Genomic DNA, 23803 nt, shown 5'->3' with positions numbered 1-23803 from the left:
CCATTGGCTTTGCATTTAGGCAAATTATTCTCCCAAGTATAGCTATGGTGCTGGTTTGAACAGCCTCCTTTGTCCAAGCTTTTCCATTTCAAAAATATTCCATACCACATTACCAATATCAGCATTAGAAATAAGTTGGTTAAACTAAACATACCTGTACAAAAATAAAAGTGTAAAAATCTGTAGCCTTAATTTTCTGTGTAGTTTATTTGAAACCGACAAGATTAATTTTGGTTTTCGAGCTTTGTGCTTCAGCAGAACCTAGGCCTATGGTGTTTTGCCGCTGCACCATCTCCACGTAAATTGCTTCTTTAAGTCATGTTGCAGCCCATAAGGTGTAGTTTTATTTGTATATGAAATGAAAATAGGTGCCTCTGTCAGGTGGCTTCAACTTCTCTCTCTCTCTCTAGGTCAGATCCCTCCACCTTGTCCTTAGAACACATAACACTAATTAGGAAATGTATCCTGTCCCATCTCGAATATAACAATTCACCCTATAGAACCATACTTCTAACACTGGACAATTCCAAAATACAAATATCCATATGGTTTTACAAAAAGGTGTGAATACAAAGGCAACATTTAAAACAGTTGGAAAAAATATTAGTTTTAAAGGTCAAATAGAAGCCAATACCAATAAAATAAAATAAAGTAGACTGGAAGAGAGATGTTCCTTTTCTCTTCATCCAAAACTGAGCTGAAGCTATTTTGGTCCTTTACCAGTTGTCTAGAAAATCAAATCCCGTCTTCAAGATAACGTTATTTGCATTGCTCTGCAGAGACACAAAAATTAGACAAGGTGAATACTTTAAATCATTGAAACTAAATTAACCCTAATCAGTAACATACACATATATACAATAAAAGGTGCTTCCTGGCACAGGTTTAATATTGCAAACAGGTTGTTTGGAAAAAGATTCCCCCCCCCCCGTTTTTTTATTTCCCCCAGAAGGGATAATTTTATATTAAATTGGGGTAGCTGGCATTTTAATAGCATTATATGGACACTGTAAAACAAAAACAAAAAAACCCAAACCCCATAAAACCAACCAAAATTACATGTGAGCATCAGAGTTCCCCGTCGCTGCAAGTAGTGCTATGGAATTCAAAATTCGCATCAAAAATCTTACAGGGCTGGATTTGAGGGAGGGAGATTTCAATCTCTGGTTGTGTGTGTGTGTGTGTGTGCTAGCAGAAAAAAAAACTAACTTCAAAACCAGGTGCTGGGAACAATAGGCCTACCAGATGCTGCCGAACTACAACTCCCATCATCCTTGGCCACTGGCTATGCTTGCTGGGTCTCCTGGGAGTTGTAGTTTGGGCATCTGAAGGGCCAAAGGTTCCGCTCCCCTGCTCTAAACCAAGTCATGCAGGGACTCATAAAGGATTTCAGGCGATTCAAATGGCAAACGTCGCTACTATATATACAGCTGTACCTTGGAAGTTGAATGGAATTCATTGTGAAAGTCTGTTTGACTTTCAAAATATTCAAAAACCAAAGCATGGCTCCTGCAGCCAATCAGAAGCTGCAGAAGCCGCGTCGGATGTTCGGCTTCCAAAAGAACGTTCAAAAACCAGGACAGACACTTCCGGGTTTCGATCGTTCGGGAGCCAAAACATTCCAGGGCGTTCAACGACAACCAAGGTACGACTTGTTACAGGTAGGTAGCCGTGTTGGTCTGCCATATTCAAAACAAAATAAAAATTTAAAAAATCCTTCCAGTAGCACCTCAGAGACCAACTAAGTTTGTTCTTGTATGAGCATGCACACGAAAGCTCAGACCAAGAACAAACTTAGTTGGTCTCTAAGGTGCTACTGGAAGGATTTTTTTTTTTTAAAAAATTGTTTCACGGTATGATGTAAATTAAAAACATAATGAAAATGCATTAGCATTTATGTTGGAGCTGGATTCGATTGGCAGAAGAAAAAGAAACAAGCTCAGTGTTTAGAATTGTATGACCTGCTAATCTTGAACAACATTTGCAGAAGGGTGGACCTTTTTGTTTTGTTTTGCAAAGCACTCTAATAGACAAAGCAAGACCAGCTTTTACCTGCACTTCTGAAAGGAAACCACTATCAGCCTCCTCACTTTTGGTCCCAGTTGATGAGACTTTTTCCACTGGCTCAGGACAAACATCAGGAGGACTCAGCTGGCCAGGTTGAGGTTTTTCCCATTCTATTGAAGTTGCAGCAAGAACTGGGGTGGTCAATTTTTCAGGTTTGCTAGCACTAGGCTTCTCTGCTTTGGTTGCCTCTTTTGGACCAGATTCTTGCCTGTAGTAAGGCTGGAGGGTCTTCTCTCCTTTCTCCATGGACTTGATCTGGCTTGGGGTCAGAGAACAGAACTCAGATTGTTCTCCGTCACACTTCGAGCGCTCAGCATTGATCTTCCAGAATGACGACTCCTCCTCTTTCCTAGCTGGCAGAAGCCCCTCTGAGTTAGGTGTTTTAGCACCTTGTGTGGGCTTGGGGGCTGGGGGCCCTGGAGCGGTTTTGGTGGTCTGCTTTGGTTCGCTCTGCAGTGCCACTGCACTAGGCTCTTGTATGGACAGAGAAGCAACGCTGAACTCCATCTGACTCTGTTGGGGATTAGAAAGAATTAATGTCAACTCTTTTTGCATGAGAAAACGCACATAGTGGAAAAGTTTATAGAGGGATGGTGGTGGCTGTTTTAGAGGTTATGAGTGAGGATTTGGCAGACTGTGCCACAGCTACTTGGTACTTACTGCCTGCTGTGGGTAAGCTGTGGGCAGAATCTGGTATGGGCACACAATTTTGACGGTTAGCACCAACACAGTCTAGGTTTTGTGCCAAATAAAGGGGGACTCTGCAACCCGTAGAAACTGTGCAAGTAAGACAGATTTGCAATGCACTTGCTTATAGGATGCAATCCATTGTGCCAAAAGAAGAGCCAAGCAGCTGTTAGAGATGGGATACCAGATACTACAGATTTAGCTTCCTCTGACGAATGGCCCACAGTTATCTAAAAAGTACACATCACAAAGGGGCATGAAACAAACAAACAAAAACACACCATACATTAACAGAGAAAACATTTTTGGATGGTAATCAATTTCACTCCTACGCAAGGTTGGCCATGCGCATTACTACACAATTCAGGTTTCACATCTAGTCTAAACATCAGGACACTCTCAATCATGCTTGAATTGACTGGCTCCACAATTGTAGGAGCATTGCTCAAACCCTAGATGAGAACATGCAGGAACAAACAGATACAGCTTAAAGCATAGGGTGGCTGACATGTGATTCTCGAGATACTGTTGAACTACAACGCCCATCATCCCAGGCCACTCGCCATACTGGCTGGGACTGATGAGAGTTGGAGCCCAACAACATCTGGAGGACCACAGGATAGTCACCCCCCATTTAAAGTAACTTGAGAAAACTTGTGCCAGTGGCCTGCAACATTAGAAGCCAAATGAGGTGTTTTCTTGGCAAAGAGGCAATTCAAGCCCAGCTTTTGCTCAGCTAATAGGGAAATTTTAAGATGGCCTTTAAGGAAGAATGAGAGGAGGCAGGAGAGGAGACTCACACCCATTCCAACTCCACTTTTACTCTAACCAGGCTCACTTCTGCTTTTGGAGTCTAGGTTTACATTATGGAAATCACTGGACCATTTTGCTGCCCAGCATCTTATCCCTTGCAAAGCCTGCTTCCTATCCCACCAGCATTATTATGTTTCACTAATGTTCATTCATAGTATGTAACAGCTCGATCAGTTTTCTGGAGGTCTTTAATGTAAGATATAGGAGTTGGGTCTTTAGTGTGGTGGCACCGACCCTTTGGAACTTCCTCCCAGAGTTCCATCTCTATTGTCTTTCTGACCCCTACTGAATTATTTTTATTTCATTTATTGAATTTGTATACCACCTTTTGTATACCACCGTAGATCTCAGGGCGGTTCACAACATAGAATAGGGAACCAGGCAGAGGGCTTTCTCAGTAGTGGCACCTGCCCTGTGGAATCCCCTCCCATCAGATGTCAAGGAAATAAACAACTACCTGTATCTGACTTTTAGAAGACATCCGAAGGCAGCCCTGTTTAGGGAAGTTTTTAATGTTCAATGTTTTATCATGTTTTTAATATTCTGTTGGGTGTCACCCAGAGTGGCTGGGGAGACCCGGCTAGATGGGTGGGGTATAATAATAATAATAATAATAATAATAATAATAATAATAATAATAATAATAATAATTTAGACCTTCCTTCTTCAGGAGGCCTCTTAAGTGGGTATCTTTATCTCATACCAGATTAGAAATTGTTTTTCTTCTTGATGTTATTACTCTGAAATCACTTTGAGATATTTTATGGGAAGCGATTCATAAACAGAGACCAAAGAAAGAAACAAATAAAATTAAAAAGTGAAACATAGCATACAGAGAGGGAGAAGGAGTGGATGAGGTAGTTCCCTGGCAGAATGAGTTTCAACAGCTTCCAGATATTCCGATCTGAAAGCACACAAACCACATATCCTCTTTCTGGCCATGTGTTTAAGCAGCAGGAGGTAATGTATGGCTTGGGCGATGAAGTTTCCGGCCTGGCAAGACTTTTTCCACTAGAATAACTGGCCAGCAGGAGCACTTCCATGCAGTGGCAGTCTGGGCTTCTGCACACTACGGGCTAGGGAAGCTCTGGCAGACCAAAAGCTTTATATTGCTGAGTTCTGAAATTACAAAATTCAAGGTCACGGTTCTGGTCTTCAAAATAATCTGCCTAAACAATGATTTCATCCACAACTTTATCCCTTCCTCTCATGTTTCCCTCTCATATTTCTGGCCTATTCCCAAGGCAGCTGATTTAGATCTGCAGTCCAAAACAGCCAGAGGGCACCAAGTTGGCAATGGGTGACCTAGTGCAAATGGAAAGGCACAACGGGCTTCAGCTGCCACTGCTGGCAATGAAGAATTGCCAGTATTTTTAAAGCTCTGTCCCCAAGGCAATTCAGGTTCTGTGGGCAGAGGGGAGAACAGCAGGATCTGATTAACTGACCTCTTGGTCTTGCACTTCATTGTACATTAATGATTATTCAGATAAAGGCTTATTCCAATATGGGCAATCTACAACCATTTATTATTGTATTCATTTATTTAAGGCATTTATGTACCACTCAATCATTATTTACTGATTTTATAATTATTTTTTATACCACCTTTTAATAAAACTCTCAGGGTAGTTTATACTCTAACATGGGACTGGGGAACCTGTGGCATGCCAAATGTTGTTGGGCACCAACTCCCACTGGATCCAGCCAGCACAGCCACTGGCCAGGAATGATGGGAGTTGTAGTCCAGCAACATGGAGCACCACAGAGTCTGCTTTCTTTGTTCTAATGGCTAGAAAGGAGGCTGTGGAGGCTGTGCCAGGGTTCTCAGAGAGGTTTCTGTGGCCAGCTTCTTTTGCCCTCGCTGCAAAATGGTGGCAAATGCCCTAGGCAACCAGGCAAGTGTTAAATTATAATGACTGGCTCCCCATCGAACTGAATGAAAATTGGATGTCTGCTAACCAACTCTCAACTGTGCACTAAAAACAGAGAAGGCCACAAGAATTCACAGAGTTATTTTTATAGCTTATTCACTGGTTGGGAATGTGCAGTATTTCGTTAAGCAGATAGCGTGCACAGCCAAAACAAGCTGTTTGGCTTGGCAACCTCAAAATAGAAAAGGGAAAAAACCCACCGGCAAGTACTGAAACAAAGCCTGTAGGACAAGAGTTTACCACACCCACTAAAAACTCCTTTAAGCATAACCTGTAGTATTTCAAGAAACAAAATTGCTGAGACGGAAGAGAAGAACCTAAAGTTGGCTAACTGACAAGAGTATACAGTCTCCATACAGTCTCAACTTGGAAGTCGAACGGAATCCGTTCCAGAAGTCTTTTCGACTTCCTAAACATTCAGAAACGAAGTGTGGCTTCTGATTGGCTGCAGGAAGCTCCTGCAGCCAATCGGAAGCCCAGTCAAACATTCAGCTTCCAAAAATAGTTCGCAAACCAGAACAGTCACTTCCAGGTTTGCACCGTTCGGGAGCCAAAACGTTCGATAACTAAGCTGTCCAAAAACCAAGGTATGACTGTGTTTCATTACATTTATTGTTATAATTTTATTTCAGCTTTTCCCCAGGAGCTCAAGGTGACCGACACGGTCCTCTCCCCTGCCTGTTATCCTTATAAAACAATTCTGTGAGGCAGGTTAACCTGAAAGACTGACTGGCTCAAGATCACTCACTGAGCTTGATGATCGAGTGGGGACTTGACCTCTGTTCTCCCAGTTCTTAGTACAGCACTTTAACCACTACACCACAATGGCTCTCAAATAGCTGCCACAACAATGAAGAACCCCTTTGTCAATCACTTCAGGGAGTTATATGCAGGCCACTGGGCGAACTCAGACCATCAGACAGTTTGAGCCACAGACTCAAACTACAAATAAGATGATATTGCAGCTCCTTAGGTTGTTTGCCTTCAGATCCAGAAATTTAACTGGGCATTGGGAGTCTCACCCACCCCCATGCTGTCTCCTTGTGTGAATGTGAGCACAGGGGATAAGCACCGGGTTGATACCAGGATGGAGATGTGCAGCTATCGATGCTCATTCATGTGAATCTAAGAGTCGTTTCTGCCAGGCTGAAACTGCCTCCCTGCCTCCGCATGCTGTGAACTGGTCTAATGTTCTCCACACAGGCCGGATACCACTGCCTGCGTGGCTTGTTGCCATATTGAGGCAAGCTGCCCCCAGGAAAAACGGGCAATAGTATTGGGGATGCTAAGTCGCTTTGCACATGTGGGAATTCAAGTAGATTCCAAAAATCAGAGAAAAGCTTCCATCCCACTGAGAAATGGTCACTTGAAAGGAGGAAAAGATTTAAAGACACTGGTGCTTTTTACCAAATCAAATCATTCATCCATCTGACTCAGGAGAGTGCACTCTGACTGGCAGCAGCTCTCCTAAGGGGCTCAGGCAGAGTTTTAAGTCAATTTTCTGGTACTGCTACTTAACTAGAAGTGGCAGCTACTGAATCCTGAAGCCTCATTCCAAGCACATGCTCTACCACTGAGCTGTGGACCCGAATTACAGCCTAAACCAATGTTTCCATTTCACCCCCAAAGTGTCATTCATATATATTTTTTTAGAAACCTCCAGTCTACACCAATTTCCCCAAACTGTGGGATGTCGCTGCTCGTATTTTGGGACACGTACAGCCACAGCTAACAACCAGGTAGGCCAAGCATTATGTTTTGAGAGCAGGAGTGACAAAAAATGTATTTGCAGTAAAAGGAGCAAAAATATAAATAAAATAAATTCCAACCTTTCTCAAAACAAAGAAACGGCTCTATCTTTGGCCGGCTCTCCGTTGAACATGTTGGTTTAGTAACATGATCAAGCTCCCAAAATATGGACAGCTGTAGGAAATTATGGCTTTGGGGTCATGACTTGCTGCAGCCGAAGCCCTGCTGTGTTAGAACTACACAGTTGGCATGCTCTGGAGAACCCAGGCTGGCAAATGGCACGAAGGGGAAAGGGGTTCAGGAGACCCTCCCTGCTCTCTGCTTTTCTGCTCCTGGCTTACTCTTCAAGGCTGCTTCTCGGGGGGGGGGGAGTATGCAACTGCTTATAATGTGAAGCTTGGCTCCAAAACTGGAGATCTTTTGTGCCATCGTCCTCCCCCAAGCAAAATGGATTCAATTCAAGCAGAAATTGTGGGATTCGGGGGGGGGGGAGCACGGGGGAGGAAATTCTCTGCGGAATTTCCTCCCCACAGAAGTGTGTCTGGTACCTTCATTATGTAGTCTCCACTGTATATAGAAAATATACTCCTTCACTCTGGTCTTAGACCCCTGTGAGATATACAGTTTAGGATCTACCCTATTCTCTTGATTGTGATTTGGTTTAACTGTGAAGGGCAGGTAAGAAATCTAAGTAACCAATACTGATAAGCTGGAACGCGTGCAGAGGAGGGTGACCAAGATGGAAACCAAGCCTTATGAGGAACGTTTGAAGGAGCTGTGTATGTTTAGCCTGTGTGTGTTTATGTTTAGTTTCAATTATCTAAAGGGCTTCCAAATGGAGGATGGAGCAAGCTTGTTTTCTCCTGCTCTGGAGGGTAGGACCCAAACCAATGGAATCAAGTTACAAGAAAGGAGATTCTGACTAAACATCAGGAAGAACTTTCTGACATTAAGAGCTGTTCCAGCAGTCGAACAGACTCCCATGGACTCTCCTTCTTTGGAGGTTTTTAAGCAGAGGTTGGATGGCCATCTGTCATGGATGCTTTAGTTGAGATTCCTCATGGCCCCTTCCAACTCTACAATTCTATAAAAATAAAAACAGTAACCGCATCAGCCACAGAGCTACATATGTATCGCTGCTTGTAAAAGGCAAAGGGAGGGTACGAAACAAAAATGGAATAGGACATACTGGCGCTCCTTATGCCTGCTCTTACACTATGCATTCTGTAGAAACGTCAAAAAAGAACTCTTGGTGTATAAATGGAAAGGACCACCTAAAAAGGCAAGAAAGGTAGAGCAGAACTTATCACACTCTGTGGCTTTTTGGGGTCCTCTATCTGCCCCACCACTACTACTACAACAACAGCGGTATATAACAAATATTCAAAGGTGGGCTGGCAGATTGCAACCAGGAGAATACGCATGCCGGGTTCAAATGCCCCGATTTGATGGAGCAAAACAAGGCAGCCATGGCCTTTTCCACCCTTTGCTTCCCCGTGCCTTGTGACCACCCACCCACACCCTTCCAGTGGCGATCTGCTCTTGCAAACTGGCAAATTGGGGAGAACTAACTGGCAAATTGGGGAGAATCGTGGCCGCCTCTATCCAGCTATATCAGGCAATTTTAAGCAACTTGGAAACAACACATGGAAGCTCAAACAGGTGATCTTTTCACTCAAGGTGTTAAGTTGCTTTGAGAACTAAACCCAGGGTGGCACTCAATTAAATTTTACTCAGAAATTAATGGTTCTAACGTAGTCATGTTCATGAATTTCAGTGGGTCTGCTCTGCATAAAGCTCAGTTGAATGCCACCCCCCACTGAAGTCAGCTCCTTTTCATAAAGACTATTTATTCCCTGGCTTTCCAGCTACCTGCTGTCAACATGGTATTTATAAAGTGACACCAGAACTTTATTCCATTTGGTTAGTGTGGGAAGTTTCATGGGAAGGACAGCAAAAAGGAGTCTACAACTAGAGCTATATTATTTTTCCATTTTAAAGAATCCCATTAAAGGGACCTTTAAACAAGATTAATTCTATCCTCCCACATCCTCAACATTATGCAGTCATTTTCCAGGTCAGTGTTTCCACTGAATAATAATATACTTGCCATTTAGTTGCTGCTTCCTGAATGCCCAAAGCTCTCCTCATTTATTCTCTCAGTGATCCTTATAGCCCGGTAAAGCGCAGCAATTATTACTGTGACCGCTGAGCAGAGAGAGGGATAGGCTTGCCCAAGGTACAATTCGAATCAGGGACCCTGCTTGTTCACAACTTGCCAGTTTAACCACCATGCTGCACCAGTTTAAGTTGCGAGCAGGTTGCCCGTTATGCCAAACACATTTTTCTAAACCATAGCTGAACTACTTACATTTCAAAGAGCACGTTCTAAGACAGGCTTTCTCAACCTCGGCCCTCCAGATGTTTTGAGACTACAATTCCCATCATCCCTGACCACTGGTCCTGTTAGCTAGGGATCATGGGGGTTGTAGGCCAAAAACATCTGGAGGGCCGAGGTTGAAGAAGCCTGTTCTAAGAGCTCTAACTAGTCACATTGAACACAGTGGCATCCAGTTTTGAGAGCTAGACACTGTAGATAACAGCTTTAGAGAGTATTAGACTTTGCCCTTTGAGATCTGGGATCAAATCTTTGCCCGAGCATCAAATTTCTCGGCCTTGGGCTGGTTATCCCCACACCTAATCTACCCTGCAGGGTTCTTGCGAGGATAAAGCAGGGAATTATGTTTACTTCAGTGGGTCTAACTCTGACTTGGTTGGCTGCAATGCAGTATTATTAAGAAATCAATAGCCATTTTTGTATAGTGTTGCAAGAAGTGATATCCAGTGAGCTCACACAATATTAAATGGCCTGCACACTAACTGCAAGAGAGATAAAAACTACTCTTCTTTTAAACGACCAATAGCATGGTATAACCCTAACCATGTGCAAAACTCAGGAGTGTCAATTAGTCTTAGTAAAACTTCCAAGGTGAAGCAACTTGAGAATAACATAAATTAGCAAAATTACCTTGGTTTCCCAGGAGAAAGGAGCAGAGTGTTCATCTTGCCAGGTGATATCCTGGAACATAATGGAAGAATAATTATGCACAAGTAAGCATGTAGACTTTTAAACGCCAAAGAGATGCCATTTTATAGTAGACCTTAATAATATGTAATACAGTTGAAGGATTTTACAAAATGTCTGCTTTAATCAACTACCGGTAAAAGATGGAGAAAGACAAGAAGTAAAATAAGAGGCACTCTCTTGATGAAAAGTCTGAAAGGGACAGGCTCTCACTTTGTATGCTGATTTGTAGAATAAATCCACAACATCTCATGCTCAAATATCTGAATGTGCTTTTAAGACAGAACATTCACTTTCCTCTAAAGTGGAGATCTAAAGAGGCACTTGCTGATTCATCTTACATAAAAAAAAAACTTTATACACTCAAAGAATTGTGGGATTTGAAATTGCGGAAGGATGTTGATGCAGCCGGCATTCCATGTTTACTGCCTCAGATGCTCCCTTCAAAAACGACTCAATTATTGAGAAGCAAATATTATTCCCCTTGCTTTTAGCCTCTCTATGCAGAGCCCATCTGGGTTATTTCTGGCTGACATGTCACCTTTCATGTGAACTCAAAATAAAAAGCTGGAAGCCAGTTAGAACTTCTGCTGCTGATATACAAAACAGAACAGAATTCTTCCTTAGTTCAGCTGCACTGGCAGGAAATGTTATTTTGGCCTGGATCTAGCATACTGTCTCTGTTGCATTAGCTTATTGAAGTCTTTTGACTGTTACACACAGCACTACAGTGTATGTCTGTGAGAATGTGTACAAATGCTGAATAAGGGCAGCTATCCACATAGAGGGACAGCATTTTGGAGCCCCATTTTTGCACTGTAGTGCATTACGTGGGGCAATCTGATTTTAAAAAATGGTGGGGGCCCCACACCCCCTAGTTGTATGGGTTGGGCAAAAGTAGTTTTCCTTCACACGAACAAATGGGTAGGCTTCTGCCGGGTGTTCGTGTGTGTGTGTATTTTGTATTGGACTTTCGTATGGAAAAAATAATCTTTATGTTTGAGAGTAACCAAACACCTGCGTACACCTGCCCACATTTGGGAATTCTTATCAGAGGTGATCTTTATTCTGGATTAGAAAACTATTGTGCTGACTTCACCATCATGGGCTCAGACCCTATCCCCTGACAGAACATAGCCTTCAAAAGATTATTCAGGTTTTGGCATGTCTCCAGGGAAAAGGAATGCCAATGTTATGGGGAAGCCACTGGGAACACCTCTCTGCATTTTATCAATCCCAGCTTTGTACACTCACGATAATCTTAAAAACTGTATTCCTGGCTATTTTAGAGGTCATGCTTAGACACAGATGTAGTCTCTTGGGTTGGGAAATGTGTTGAGATCCAACACGGCACACTGATGATTAGCAGAATAAGAGAAAGGGGAATATATAAATGTTTTGATTAATGTTCCAGCACAGTTTAGAATAAGTCTCTTGGGAGGAGTATAAGCGATAAAAATTGAATCCCTTTCCCCACCTCCCCCGCCGTGCTCAAGAAATGGAGCACTTTCTCTAAAGAGATGCCAAGGATTTAGGCTTTTGTTCACCCGGCAGCAGCGCATTTAAGGAGCGGGAGTCTTTGCTGGCCTCTGCTCATCTGAATTCATGACAAAAATGCCATCCGCAAACAAGAATTCGGTCACAGAGCTAACCTCAGCCGCCAGCTGCAAAGCATCAAATGCAGAAAAGTATGCAACTAACAGAGACTTCTTCCAAGCAGCTTGTTTTGAAAAAGACATTGGAATTCTAAGATGCGAGAGACACTGGTATCGTTCGTTCCCGATGGCGAATGACATAAGCAGGGATCTGACCATCTATCAGCACTGAAGAGCCAAATGACTGCTCTGTTATCCAAGTCAGCACAAAAGATTACTCTGTTGGCAACTGAGGCTGTGCACAAACGCCACTTTACTCGGCATCCAGTGCACCCCTGGCCACTGGTTTCGGAAGGAGTCTAGGCATTACTTTCGCCACAATCCATATCCATCCTGTTGTTTCTTACGAAATCGTGCGTTTGGAACATGTCCCACCCCCCACCCCCCCGGCAACCAGCTTCAATCAGAATAAGAAAAAGAACGACTAAGCTGTGCTTTAAGCCAGCAATGTGCTCACGGCCTATAAATGCCTTACAGCAGCAGTTCATAACATAATAAAGGACAAATTTAATAGATAAGAAAGAGCATTTTTAAAATAATATTGAGAAAATGTGAAAGAAAATACCACAAGGAGTCTAGAGAGCAGAAGCCAAGGCTTCTTCTGCCTCTTCTTTTCAAAAAAGCAATTTATTCCAAACTTACTTTCCTGGTTCTCAATTGGTTGTTACACACACAGGTTTCACTACAAACACTGTGTCTCCATCATGTGCGATTATGAAAATCCCTGCTTGCCAGGAGTACCTTGAATGGAAACTGCAGTCAGTGTTGCATTATTATAACTCCTCAGCACATAAGCTCGTTTTGCCACATGCATGAGCCTAGACTCATAGACTGAAGAGTTGGAAGGGACCACAGGGGTCAACTAGTCCAATCTCCTCCAATGCAGGAATCTTTTGCCCAATGTGGGGCTTGAACCCACAACCCTGAGATTAAGTGTCCCATGCTCTACCAACTGAGCCATCCCAGAATATAAGCCTTAACACTCCATTACCTAGCCTTCACTGCTCTTTTTGAGTAATCACTCCCCTGTTGACCACATGAGCAGGATGTTGGCCCCTGTGATGCTCTGTGCAGACCACAGACTGCTAAATGCATTTTAAGTACCGGTAACTGTACTTGCTACCTGTTTGAAAGCAGTACACTGTTACCTCTGGTTACGAACGCTTCGGGTTACGAACTCCGCTAACACGGAAGTAGCTGCTCATAATGGAATGTCCTCGTCCATTTTTTTCAGAAGACGGCTTCCAAAGTAATATTATTTCAATCCAGTTCCCCCTACTTGGAAATGGCATTCCTCTTATTTAATTCAGCCTACAGAAACTCAAATGTAAGAATATGTTAAACTGGTAATAATAAAGCTCTGTGGAAACAGAAAAGCAAGAATTGCTGGTTTTCTGCCTCCACGTAGATCCCCAAGGCAACCCGAATATATTTTTCTACACTGCGTTCCAACTGAGGATCACAAAGAGCTCATTGAACATTTAAGAGTACCACAAATGGATTTGCCACATATGGTCATGGGTGTTTGTGCACCTTAGCTGTACAAGCTTGAGACGTGCTATCATGTTCTCCCGCCTTACAACATTTAGGGCTTCTTAGTTTAGAAAAAAAAATGTGAGTATCTTTTCCCCACTGGAGAGTCCAATCAGATTATCATTCTGTTGTCCCTTCTCCAGTTCTACAATCTATATGTATATGTATGTATATGTGTGTGTGTGTGTGTGTGTGTGTGTGCCCATCTGTCAGAGACTTAGGCTTAAACATGAATTATTTAAAATGGAAAAAACAACTTCTCCTCGGTTCTTCATATCATGGAAGGCGAGGGAATTACTTGTTCCATATTGGTTTTGACTTTCAGCTAAGTAACAGAAAATATTCCAGATTTTTTTTAAAAGCATCACTTTTACATACCCTCAATTTTGAACTAAATACTTCAAACAGCACTTGAGGGGGACGGGGACGATCCTATGCAACAAGACCAATTTGGAGTTAATTCAGGCTCCACTCACTTTAAATCACATGTGGTTACATTAGATGCAGATTAGCTTGCCATGCGACTGGAGAATTGGAAAAATAGTTTTGACAGTGGTTGCCTGACGGAATTAAGAGTTACGAAAACAAAGTCATAATGATGCTGTGCAGCATGCAGATAATCAAGAAGCCCAATGGATTAAATGTGTGTGCGTGTGATGTATTCAAAATATACTTTTAAGCAGGGGCTGGACAATAGCCCTGCTATCTTGCAAGCAAGATGCGCTCAAGTCATTCCTCCCAGCGCTGGAGAAGTAAATAATCTCCTCTCCAGCTCCAAACAAGGGTGGAGCCTGTAACTGTGCTAGCTCCCTGGATGCAAGCAGTGTACCAAACCCAACCTCTGCTTCCCCACCCCGCTGTTCCCCAACAGAGGCCAGTCTCTTCTGCATCTCACTGGCTCCAAGCTGGAAAGGGTTGGCTGAGGTTCATTGGCTTCTTTCTGTACCTGCTAGGTTGCTAGAACTTCAACCACTGTGTGGATACAGAGAAAGCCAGCACACTTTAACCATGCTTCACAAGCTCTAAGATGGAAAGGAATGGCCTGGGCCCATTGGAGTGTAGGGAGCTGCCCTAAACAGAGACCATTGGTCCCTCTTGCTCAGAATCATGTGCTGCACTGACTGGCAGTGGCTCCCAATGGCTTCAGACAGGAGCGTCTCCCAATCCTACTTGCAGAAGCTGGGGATTGAACCTGAGATCTTCCACAATGGTGCTATGACTCTCTCCCTATAAAGGACACAGAGAACTGCTTTATACTAGTCTGGACACTGGTGCACGTATCTCAGTATAGCCTACACTGACTGGCAGCAGCTCTTTGGGGTTACAGACAGTGGTCTCTCCCAGCCCTACGTGTCTCCCCACGACTACCAATTCCTAGTTGCATTACAGTGGTACCTCGGGTTACAGACGCTTCAGGTTACAGACTCCGCTAACCCGGGAGTAGTACCTCAGGTTAAGAACTTTGCTTCAGGATGAGAACAGAAATCGCGCGGCGGCAGCGGGAAGCCCCATTAGCTAAAGTGGTACCTCAGGTTAAGAACAGTTTCAGGTTAAGAATGGACCTCCAGAACAAGTTAAGTTCTTAACCCGAGGTACCACTGTATATTCCTGCCAACCTAGCAGTTCATAAGGATGTCAAGGTGCAAGTAGATAAATAGATACCGCTCCGGAAGGGAGGTAAACGCCGTTCCTCGTGCGCTGCTCTGGTTCGCCAGAAGTGGCTTTGTCATGCTGGCCACATGACCTGGAAAGCTGTATGCCAGCTCCCTCGCCAGTAACGCTAGATGAGCACCGCAACCTCAGAGTCGTACACGACTGGACCTAATGGTCAGGGGTCCCTTTACCTTTACCTTACCACTGTATATGCCAGCGTTTTAAGGGAGGAGAAATATATCAGCTTGCTCCCAGCTACAGTGGGTACCTTGGTTCTCAAATGCCTTGGTTCCCAAACATTGAAAACCCGAAATCTTTCTAAGCCTTTGAAGAACCAAGAAGGTGTGTTTGTAAGGTGGGGGAAATGCATTTTGGGCATATTCAAATTCATGCTCTGCATTTTAGTGGTAACACCTTTTTTATATATAAAAAAAAAGCATGCCAGATGGACAAATTTGCATCCTTTTTGTTGTTTATTTGTATGCTATTTCCCAACTGATGAAATCCCCCATGAAATCATTTGCTATTAGCAAAGAACTGCCTACAGTTCTTCCTTCCCTTCCTTCCATTCTTCCTTCCCATCCCCAAGATCTGGACACTTGTTTGCCTTTAAAAAAAATATCCAAAAGCAAAAATTCTCTATCTGACATAGGCCTACTACTTTCTGGTTTATGATACAACCACCATGCAGATGTCCAGAGTCCGTTTTTATCACTTTGATTAGCAAGGCAAAGAAACTTGGCTACAATTTGTCTTTATATTGGACTTCCAAATTAGCATCCTCCTAGTTGCCTGGGGCATTTAAAAAGTTGCCTGCAGGCAACATAGCAGGAAAATTCTAAAAAGGCAGAGCTGGATTCAGAAAGCCATGCAGGCCCATTGGTGTGTTTTGGGCTTGTGTTTCCCAACAACAACTCCCTAACTCCAACACGACATGGCAAAACACTTAATGGACTGGAGATTTTCCAAAGCAGCTTATGGTAAGACACAGGGTCTTCTACTCAATGACAAAAACATGGACAAATCAATTGAAAAATAGAGCACACATGTCCAAAATTCCCAGTAGGTCTAACGTAAATCTTTAGATTCCCCTTCCCTCCCTCCACAATTCAGTTGACTTTACACAGTCAGCAACAAAGCTGCCTTGTAGTTTGTCATCTAATTTAAGGCAGCCTTTCAAAGGAGAGGCCCCGGTGCCTTAGAGCTCAACCCAATTCACATACCCATGTTCAATCACCTAAACAGTGTGGTCAAGTAGGGGGATGACTTCCAACCTATGGTTCAATGAAAATCAAGCCAAAATCATATTCTGGCACTATCAATTAAGACTTAGAATACACTTGGGCATAGTGACAGTCACAGAAGAAACTATGCTGGTGATTTTTGGTAGGGGTTGTATCCGCATTACTATTACGCTACTACTAACTACTACTAATAATAATATAATATAAAGGTAATGGTGTTTCCGTGCACTCTGGATTCAGTCACAGTGTTCTGTTGCACCAGTAGCTGGTTTAGTTATGCTGGCCCATGACCCAGAAAGCTGTCTGTGGACAAATGGCGGCTCCCTTGCCCCGAAAGCGAGATAAGCGCTGCAACCCCATAGTCGCCTTTCACTGGACTTAATGATCCAGGGGTCCTTTACCTTTTTTATTACTACTACTAGTACTATTAAGCTCTGCTCCATTTTCCAGCTGCTTTGCCACGTGTATCAACCACCAAGAGATTAGCAAAACCTAAAAACAGTTATAATTAGGACCATTAAAATTTATTTTTCCACACTCTTGTTTTTCCTGGCTCAACAGCAGCAGTGGAAAACCTGATTTAATCTTTGTAGAAAGTGTCTCAGAAACATCAACTCTTGGAATAGCCACAGTTATTATACCACCAGACTTTCCTCAAGATACGGGGAACGGCTTGCCAGATTCCATGAGTTGAATGTAAACATTTCCTCAGCTCTAATTCTTATTTTAGCAATAACTTCCTACTGCCTTTTGCTAAACTTATTAGCTGTTAGCAAAGACACACAACCTCCTTCTAAAATAAGACAGGTCATTTTTATGAATGAACTTTTAGGACAGGCCTAGTAAAGTATTTCCTTTGGTTCCTTTGCATTCCTTCCATTGTTTCCTGGTTATGATGTTTGTTTTCTCTTCAGTATTTCACCTAATTGAAAACCGCTGGCTTAAGTTTATCTGCCACTCAACAACCATAAGAAGATGGCCAATTCTCTAACAGCTAATCATGAGACTGTTTTGATGGACCATTATTCATAGATCTTTTCCCCCAACATCCAAACATATCTACTTAAAGAACACCCTACTGAGAAGACAGCTACTTTCAAACTGTGATTTGGAAAGCCGTAAGATTACTTGGACCGTCAGGATTTTTCAGAGTAAGTTAATGAACAATTTCCTGATATCTTAAAACCCTTGAACCATGGGTATGGTACATTGAGGAATTTCTATGAGATTACCCTGCTACCCCAGTATTGAATTAGGAATATTTGAATGAAGTCCATGCTAGTGTGTGCGTGTGTGTGCATGTTCAGGCTATATGTGTGCTGCATCTCTTACATAATTTATACAAAAAAATAGAATTATAATAATTTATTATTTATGTGCTGCTCATATGACTGGGTTACCCCAGCCACTCTAGGCGGCTTCCAACAAATTAAAACACAATGAAGAGGGGAGAGTGTTGGAATAACTTTCCACCCAAGGAAAAGTGTCATGGAGTTAATATCGTTTCCTATCCCCACCCCACTTATATATACCCAAGGAAAAGTGCCATGGAGTTAATATTGTTTCCTATCCCCCTATATATATATCTGTACACTGCCTTGTTATTGTTTAATGAGCCTGGGCTTTCATAAATATAAATAAAATAGCTTGACCCTGACTATTCAAGACTACTGTTGTTTAATGGCTTTCTGACATCAGTGTTAGGGCTATACATAGCAGTACATCTCATCTTGAATCCTGCACTGAAACTCAAGGTAGATAATCTAATACCTCAGAATATATTTACTGTGGACAGTCAGTCATGTTAGCTTATTGCAGCCCAAAAAATGCAAAAGAAAAGATCAAGAGTTCTGTGGCACCGTGAAAAGTAATGTACATTCTCTCTGCCTGAAAAAACATTAAATAAAGAGTGTGGGTTATAAATGCACATGGATAGAAGTATGGGAGGGAAAGGTGGCAAAACTGGCAATAGGCCAGGTCTTATGGTTGTTATTATTATTATTATTATTATTATTATTATTATTATTAATTTATACCCCACCTTTTTACTCAAGGCAGCTGCCAAGTGGCTTGAGATGGTGGCACAAGCACAAGTGAAACTAAGGCTTTCCACTCAACAATCACCATGTTTTTGTTCTTGTTTTATTATGCATTTTGTGTTTTTGGTTTTGTATTTTCATGTCGTGAACCGCCCTAAGATCTACGGATTAGGGGGCAGTATGCAAATTTAATAAATGCATAAACAATCCCTCTTCCTTTTCAATAATGGCAAACATCTGGTTGAAAACAGCATCTTGAAAGGAGGTCAAATTCTCCAAAAGACCCCAAACAAATGGCTGGATCCTCAAAGCCTTTGTTTTTCACAAAAGCATTTTCCTGTGAGGAAAGTTTGAAGGTGCTGTGCACACTTAGCCTGGAGGATAGATAATTAAGAGACAACACGATAGGCATCTACAAATATCTGAAGGGATGTGACATTAATGATAGGGCGCATTTATTCTATGTCACTCTAGATGGTAGATCTCAAATAAAGATAAGGAACAACTTCCAGAAAGTATGAGTTGTCCAACACTTAGACAGAATACCTGGGGAGGTGGTTGACTCCCCAATATATATATTTGGCAGGGTGGGTTCTGTAGGAATAAAGTGTGCCTACTTTAATGTATTTTCCACATCAGGCAAAGCCCTATTTATTCTCACAAGCTTTTAAATAGTTAAGTTATTTGGTGTTGTACAGTCATCATTTTATCCTCTGGTTGTATTATGTGTGGCTTGGTATGATTTATTTTATTCTAGTTTTGGTTTCCTTTCTATCAGTTACATTGTTTCTGTACTGCACTGCTTTACTGAATTGTATTTTTTAAATCAATATGTGATTTGAAAAAAATATGTACACTATCCAGAGAATTGAGTGCATTGGGTGACTACTATTAAAGAATCAACAGACATGTATATGTTTTTATTTGAAACTTCTATTGAGCTGTGTTTGACTCTCCTGCCGCCTAACTTTTTGGTTTCCCCCTCCATCTCTACAAAAAGGCAATGGGCAAATTTTAAACATGGGGTAAATACACCTACCACCTTCTCAGCCCAGTTCATGTCTCTTAATTTTTGCCTATGCCTCTGAAAGCTCAGGCCAAAGTCCAAATCAGCATTTTTTTAAAAGCTACTGTTAAAAACAGTGGCAGCCTAGAGAATACTACTTGGAGAAAATATTGTCCATGCTTGAACATATGCAAGTTTGCCTTTGCCTGCTCACCATGAAGAACAAATGACACCCTGTTTCACTACTGCTTCCAATGTCTCAGTATGACCTCATGAACTCCCGCCTTTGTACAGTGATGCTATGGCATGTTTGCACAAATGATTGACTGGTTTCATTCATTTATGTGCTGCCTTCCACAGTTAGCAGTGCCCAAAGTGGCTTACAACAGGCATCCAGTTGTAACCCCAAAACAAAACAGGTTAGGGGGAGCATTGTGGTGCATGGGTCGGTGCACCTGGCTTTTAATAAGAAGGTTGATGGTTCGAGCCCACCCAGGGATGGCTGTGGGCAGGATTCTTACCCTCAGGGTCTGTTCCGACTCTATAATTCTAACTGGACAAAAATAAACAATTCAGCACACATGGAATGAAATCACTATTATGAAAAAAGTAATCTAGACCCAAAAACATATGTTCAAAGCAGAAAAAGTCAACAATGATGAAGTTCTTGCTGCTGGTCTCTTCCAGCCCAGTTTCAATACAGTTCAGAGGGGAAGAGGTCTTCTCACCAGGTTAGGTGATTTGCAGCTGGCTCCCGCACCTCTCCTGCAGGGGACCCCAAAAGCAGCAAAAGGGAAATGCTGGGAAGAGCAATGAAGACAGAGACCTCTCCCCAGCCTCCTGGACTTTCCAGCTTCTGGTGCTGGTCTTACTGCTATTAGCTTTGACAGGACGTCTCCTCCTTGCAGAGGGGAGGAGTTGCGAGCGGGAGCTGTTTCCCGCGCTTGCAGGGGGGGGTGTTCGGCCCCCTGCGTCAACCCCTATCCACTGCCGTGCCAAGCCCACCAGCCGGCCAATAGGGATAGCTGGGGGGCGGAGTCTGGCTGCATTTAAGCAGCCGCTGCTGTGCTACCGGTAATTTTACATTCTGCTTCCTGCCTGCATTGGATCACCGGCCCTCTCTCCCTTTAGGTTTTGCTTTGCTATTGACCTTGCTATGGACTTTGGTTGGTCGCCTTGGGGGCCTGGTAGTTGTTTTTTTTAATCCATTTGGCAAATTGGCACCAGCCTCTTCGTTTTTTCGCCTACCTCGTAGCAATTCATCACAACTTTATGGTATTGGTGGTTAGGCATTGGAATATTCAATATGTGATGTAATGTGTGTGGTGTGTTGGAGGGCAGGTTGTGGCCATTACCTACCTCCTTTGGGTATCCCATTAAAGGGATCAGGTGGTCGTGGATCCTGTCCGATGCCCTGTTGGTGGCTAGGGCCATGGCACGACCCCCGGTGACGTCAGGGGAAGCTTCCAGTTGTATATGCATCAACAAGCTCCTCCCACTGGTTGTTAACCCAAAAGTGATCCCCGCTGGGTGGGGTGGAGTCAAGCATTGTGCTCTTGTCCAATTCCTAAGCCAATACCACTCACATGCTGTAACCAATAAAGTTGTGGCCTTATTTTTCCCATTAACCTAAAATCATGTGTCCTTGTGTTTTATTTACTCCGCGTGGGTGGCGGGTCGTCGACTCGCAACTGCAGTTGTGATGCATGAGAAGAGAGACTCTACAGCCAAAAGTAAAAGCACATCACCTACTTCACTGACAATAAAAGGAACAGTTCCATTGCTTAGTAAAGGTAAAGGGACCCCTGACCATTAGGTCCAGTCGCAGACTCTGGGGTTGTGGCGCTCATCTCGCTTTATTGGCCGAGGGAGCCGGCGTACAGCTTCTGGGTCATTTGGCCAGCATGACTAAGCCGCTTCTGGCGAACCAGAGCAGCGCACGGAAACGGCGTTTACCTTCCCGCCGGAGCGGTACCTATTTATCTACTTGCACTTTGGCGTGCTTTCTAACTGCTAGGTTGGCTGGAGCAGGGACCGAGCAACGGGAGGTCACCCCGTTGTGGGGATTCGAACCGCCGACCTTCTGATCGGCAAGCCCTAGGCTCTGCGGTTTAACCCACAGCGCCACCCCGTCCCCCATTGTTATGTACTTGCCAACAATAAAAAGCAGCAGCAATAACAAAAATATTAGATGAGTTGTTCACTTGTTATATAAGGTCACCAAGCAACTTAAAGCATATTTTGAAGCATAGAACTAACATAATAAGATACATTTGCACACGCAATTCTTTTTGAAAAACACACACAACTCCAAATAACAGCAGCAAAAAGCTAACAACAAAAGCCGCACCAGCTTTAAGTGGTTAAAAGAACAACACTCTTCAGTTACCCCACTCATCAGCTACTGAAAATGCAGCAGTTTAATTTCTGCTGTAAAAGAAGAAATTTAAACAACCCTGTTAAGTTGAAGAAGCAACCACTGAAATGTCTTACGTTGGAATCCTAAGCACCCATTTCACCAGACTTCCAACCTAGCAGTTCGAAAGCACGTCAAAGTGCAAGTAGATAAAGAGGTACCACTCTGGCGGGAAGGTAAATGGTGTTTCCGTGCGCTGCTCTGGTTCACCAGAAGTGGCTTTGGCATGCTGGCCACATGACCCGAAGCTGTATGCCAGCTCCCTCGGCCAGTAAAGCGAGATAAGTGCCGCAACCCCAGAGTCGGACACAAGTGAACCTAATGGTCAGGGGTCCCTTTACCCTTTACCTTTAAGCATGCCTAGGATTACACTCTAGCACTGTGTACACATTGCTGGGTTTTTCTCAATTCAGATCAAAGCTAGTCTGGGGGGAAATGCATCAAAACACTGTATTTCCTAAGAAACAACAGGATAAAGAATTGTGGCTTATATCGTTTCTGTGTGTGTTTACACCACTTCCCAAACCAGCAGTGGGAGTTTGCTTGATGCAGAGTAAATGGCATCATGAGCACAGCCTAGGTCAGAGGACAGGGAACCTCTGGTCATCCAGGTGTTGTTAAACTCCATTCCCATCAGCACCAACCATCACAGTCAATAGTTTGAAATGCTGCGAGTTCAGACTCCAGAAACATATGGAGTGCCAAAAGCTGCGCAGCCCTAGGTGAAAGTCCTTTAGTACTTGGACAGCATGAGATACTGTAATAAAAATTAGCTTAAAATTCTTACAATACCCAACCCGCAAGTCTGCCAAGGAGTGATACATGCTTCTCTGCCATGTCACTGCAAATCTCAGATTGGGGGATCTGGCTATGCTCAGTAAGGAGTGGAAGCTGCACTCTGTACATGTCTAAATGAAATCTCTCCCTGCAACACATGTTCCACTAGCACCGAAAACTACTTCTAGAGAGGAATTCTTCAAACCCCTTCCTTGAATAAACAAATATGCTTTTTCAAAAGGAAAAAAAAACCTTCCTCTGCTTCATATTCTTTCCCCTGCAAATCTGTTTCCCCCAGAGGCTACCCTCCCTCGACACCATCGCAAGGGGGCGTATGTTTGGAGGCCAAGCAGATTCCTGCAGCGCAGGCCCGGATCCGACAACAAACCGTGCTCCTGAGCATGTGCAGAGAGTCCTTTCGCTCGCAGCGGAATCTCACCTCCTCCCCGAAGTGCACCACCTTCTGGCCGGTGTTGAGGCGCAGGTTCGGGTAGCAGACCGGCGGCGGGGGTCCTCGGGCGACCCCTCGGTGCGCCGCGTAGCGGGCCTGGATGTGGGGCTCCACCAGGGTCTGGTCGATGATCTCGTCCTGCTGGCGGGGCGGCAGGCGCTCCCACTCGGGCCCGTAGCGCTCGCGGATGCGCTCCTTCTCCGCCATGATCTTGCGCGCCATGGGGTTGAGCGACGAGAAGTAGCTGAAGCGCTTGCGCTCCCGCTCGTCCAGCGGCCGGTTGCCGTTCAGGGCCGCCGTGCGGGAAGCGGCGATCGCCGCCGCCATCGAAGCCATCGCCGCCCCCGGGGCCCCGGCGCGCGCTCGGACGCCGGCGTGGAGCGCAGCGGAGCCGGGAGCACAAAACAACTCGGTCGCCCGCCGCCGCGCCCTCCTTCTCCTCGGCTCCGCCACAGCCCCGCTTTCCGCCTCCCGGAAGCCTTTGGCTCCGCCCCTGCTCTTAGGACCGCCTCCCGGGCGTCCTCCCCTTAAAAACAAACACACAAACACACACACACAAACGAGCCCAGGACGAGGTATCGTTGCTGCTGCCAACGCGTGCCGCGTGGGTGTTGTGCCGCGTAAAGAGCCAGGAGCCCTTTCCAAAGCAGCGCGCTGCCGCTTTGACATTAACAGCACAAAATTACGCGTAACAAAC

At 43.9% G+C, this 23803-nt stretch overlaps 1 protein-coding gene across 1 annotated transcript; it reads right to left on the bottom strand.

Annotated features, from left to right (window-relative positions):
* Window positions 1-502: 502 nt before the first annotated feature.
* On the bottom strand, window positions 503-23635 carry C3H1orf198 (chromosome 3 C1orf198 homolog). Its single transcript, XM_033144247.1, has 4 exons — window positions 23095-23635; window positions 10276-10326; window positions 2053-2580; window positions 503-773 (listed from the first exon to the last, which is right to left on the bottom strand). The coding sequence occupies exons 1-4, from the start codon at window positions 23440-23442 to the stop codon at window positions 717-719; spliced, it is 984 nt and encodes a 327-aa protein (XP_033000138.1). The 5' UTR covers window positions 23443-23635; the 3' UTR covers window positions 503-716.
* Window positions 23636-23803: the final 168 nt, after the last annotated feature.

This window comes from Lacerta agilis, chromosome 3 (assembly GCF_009819535.1).
Source record: "Lacerta agilis isolate rLacAgi1 chromosome 3, rLacAgi1.pri, whole genome shotgun sequence".
NCBI classification, from domain to species: domain Eukaryota; kingdom Metazoa; phylum Chordata; class Lepidosauria; order Squamata; family Lacertidae; genus Lacerta; species Lacerta agilis.
This window is presented reverse-complemented; position numbering and strand designations above follow the sequence as displayed.

Coding starts and splice junctions, on each gene's coding strand:
- C3H1orf198 (XM_033144247.1), bottom strand. CDS start 23,442: ATGGCTTCGATGGCGGCGGCGATCGCCGCTTCCCGCACGGCGGCCCTG. Junction 10,327..23,094: donor TGGTGCACTTCGGGGAGGAG/GTGAGATTCCGC, acceptor ATTATGTTCCAG/GATATCACCTGGCAAGATGA. Junction 2,581..10,275: donor CTTTCTCCTGGGAAACCAAG/GTAATTTTGCTA, acceptor AATCCCCAACAG/AGTCAGATGGAGTTCAGCGT.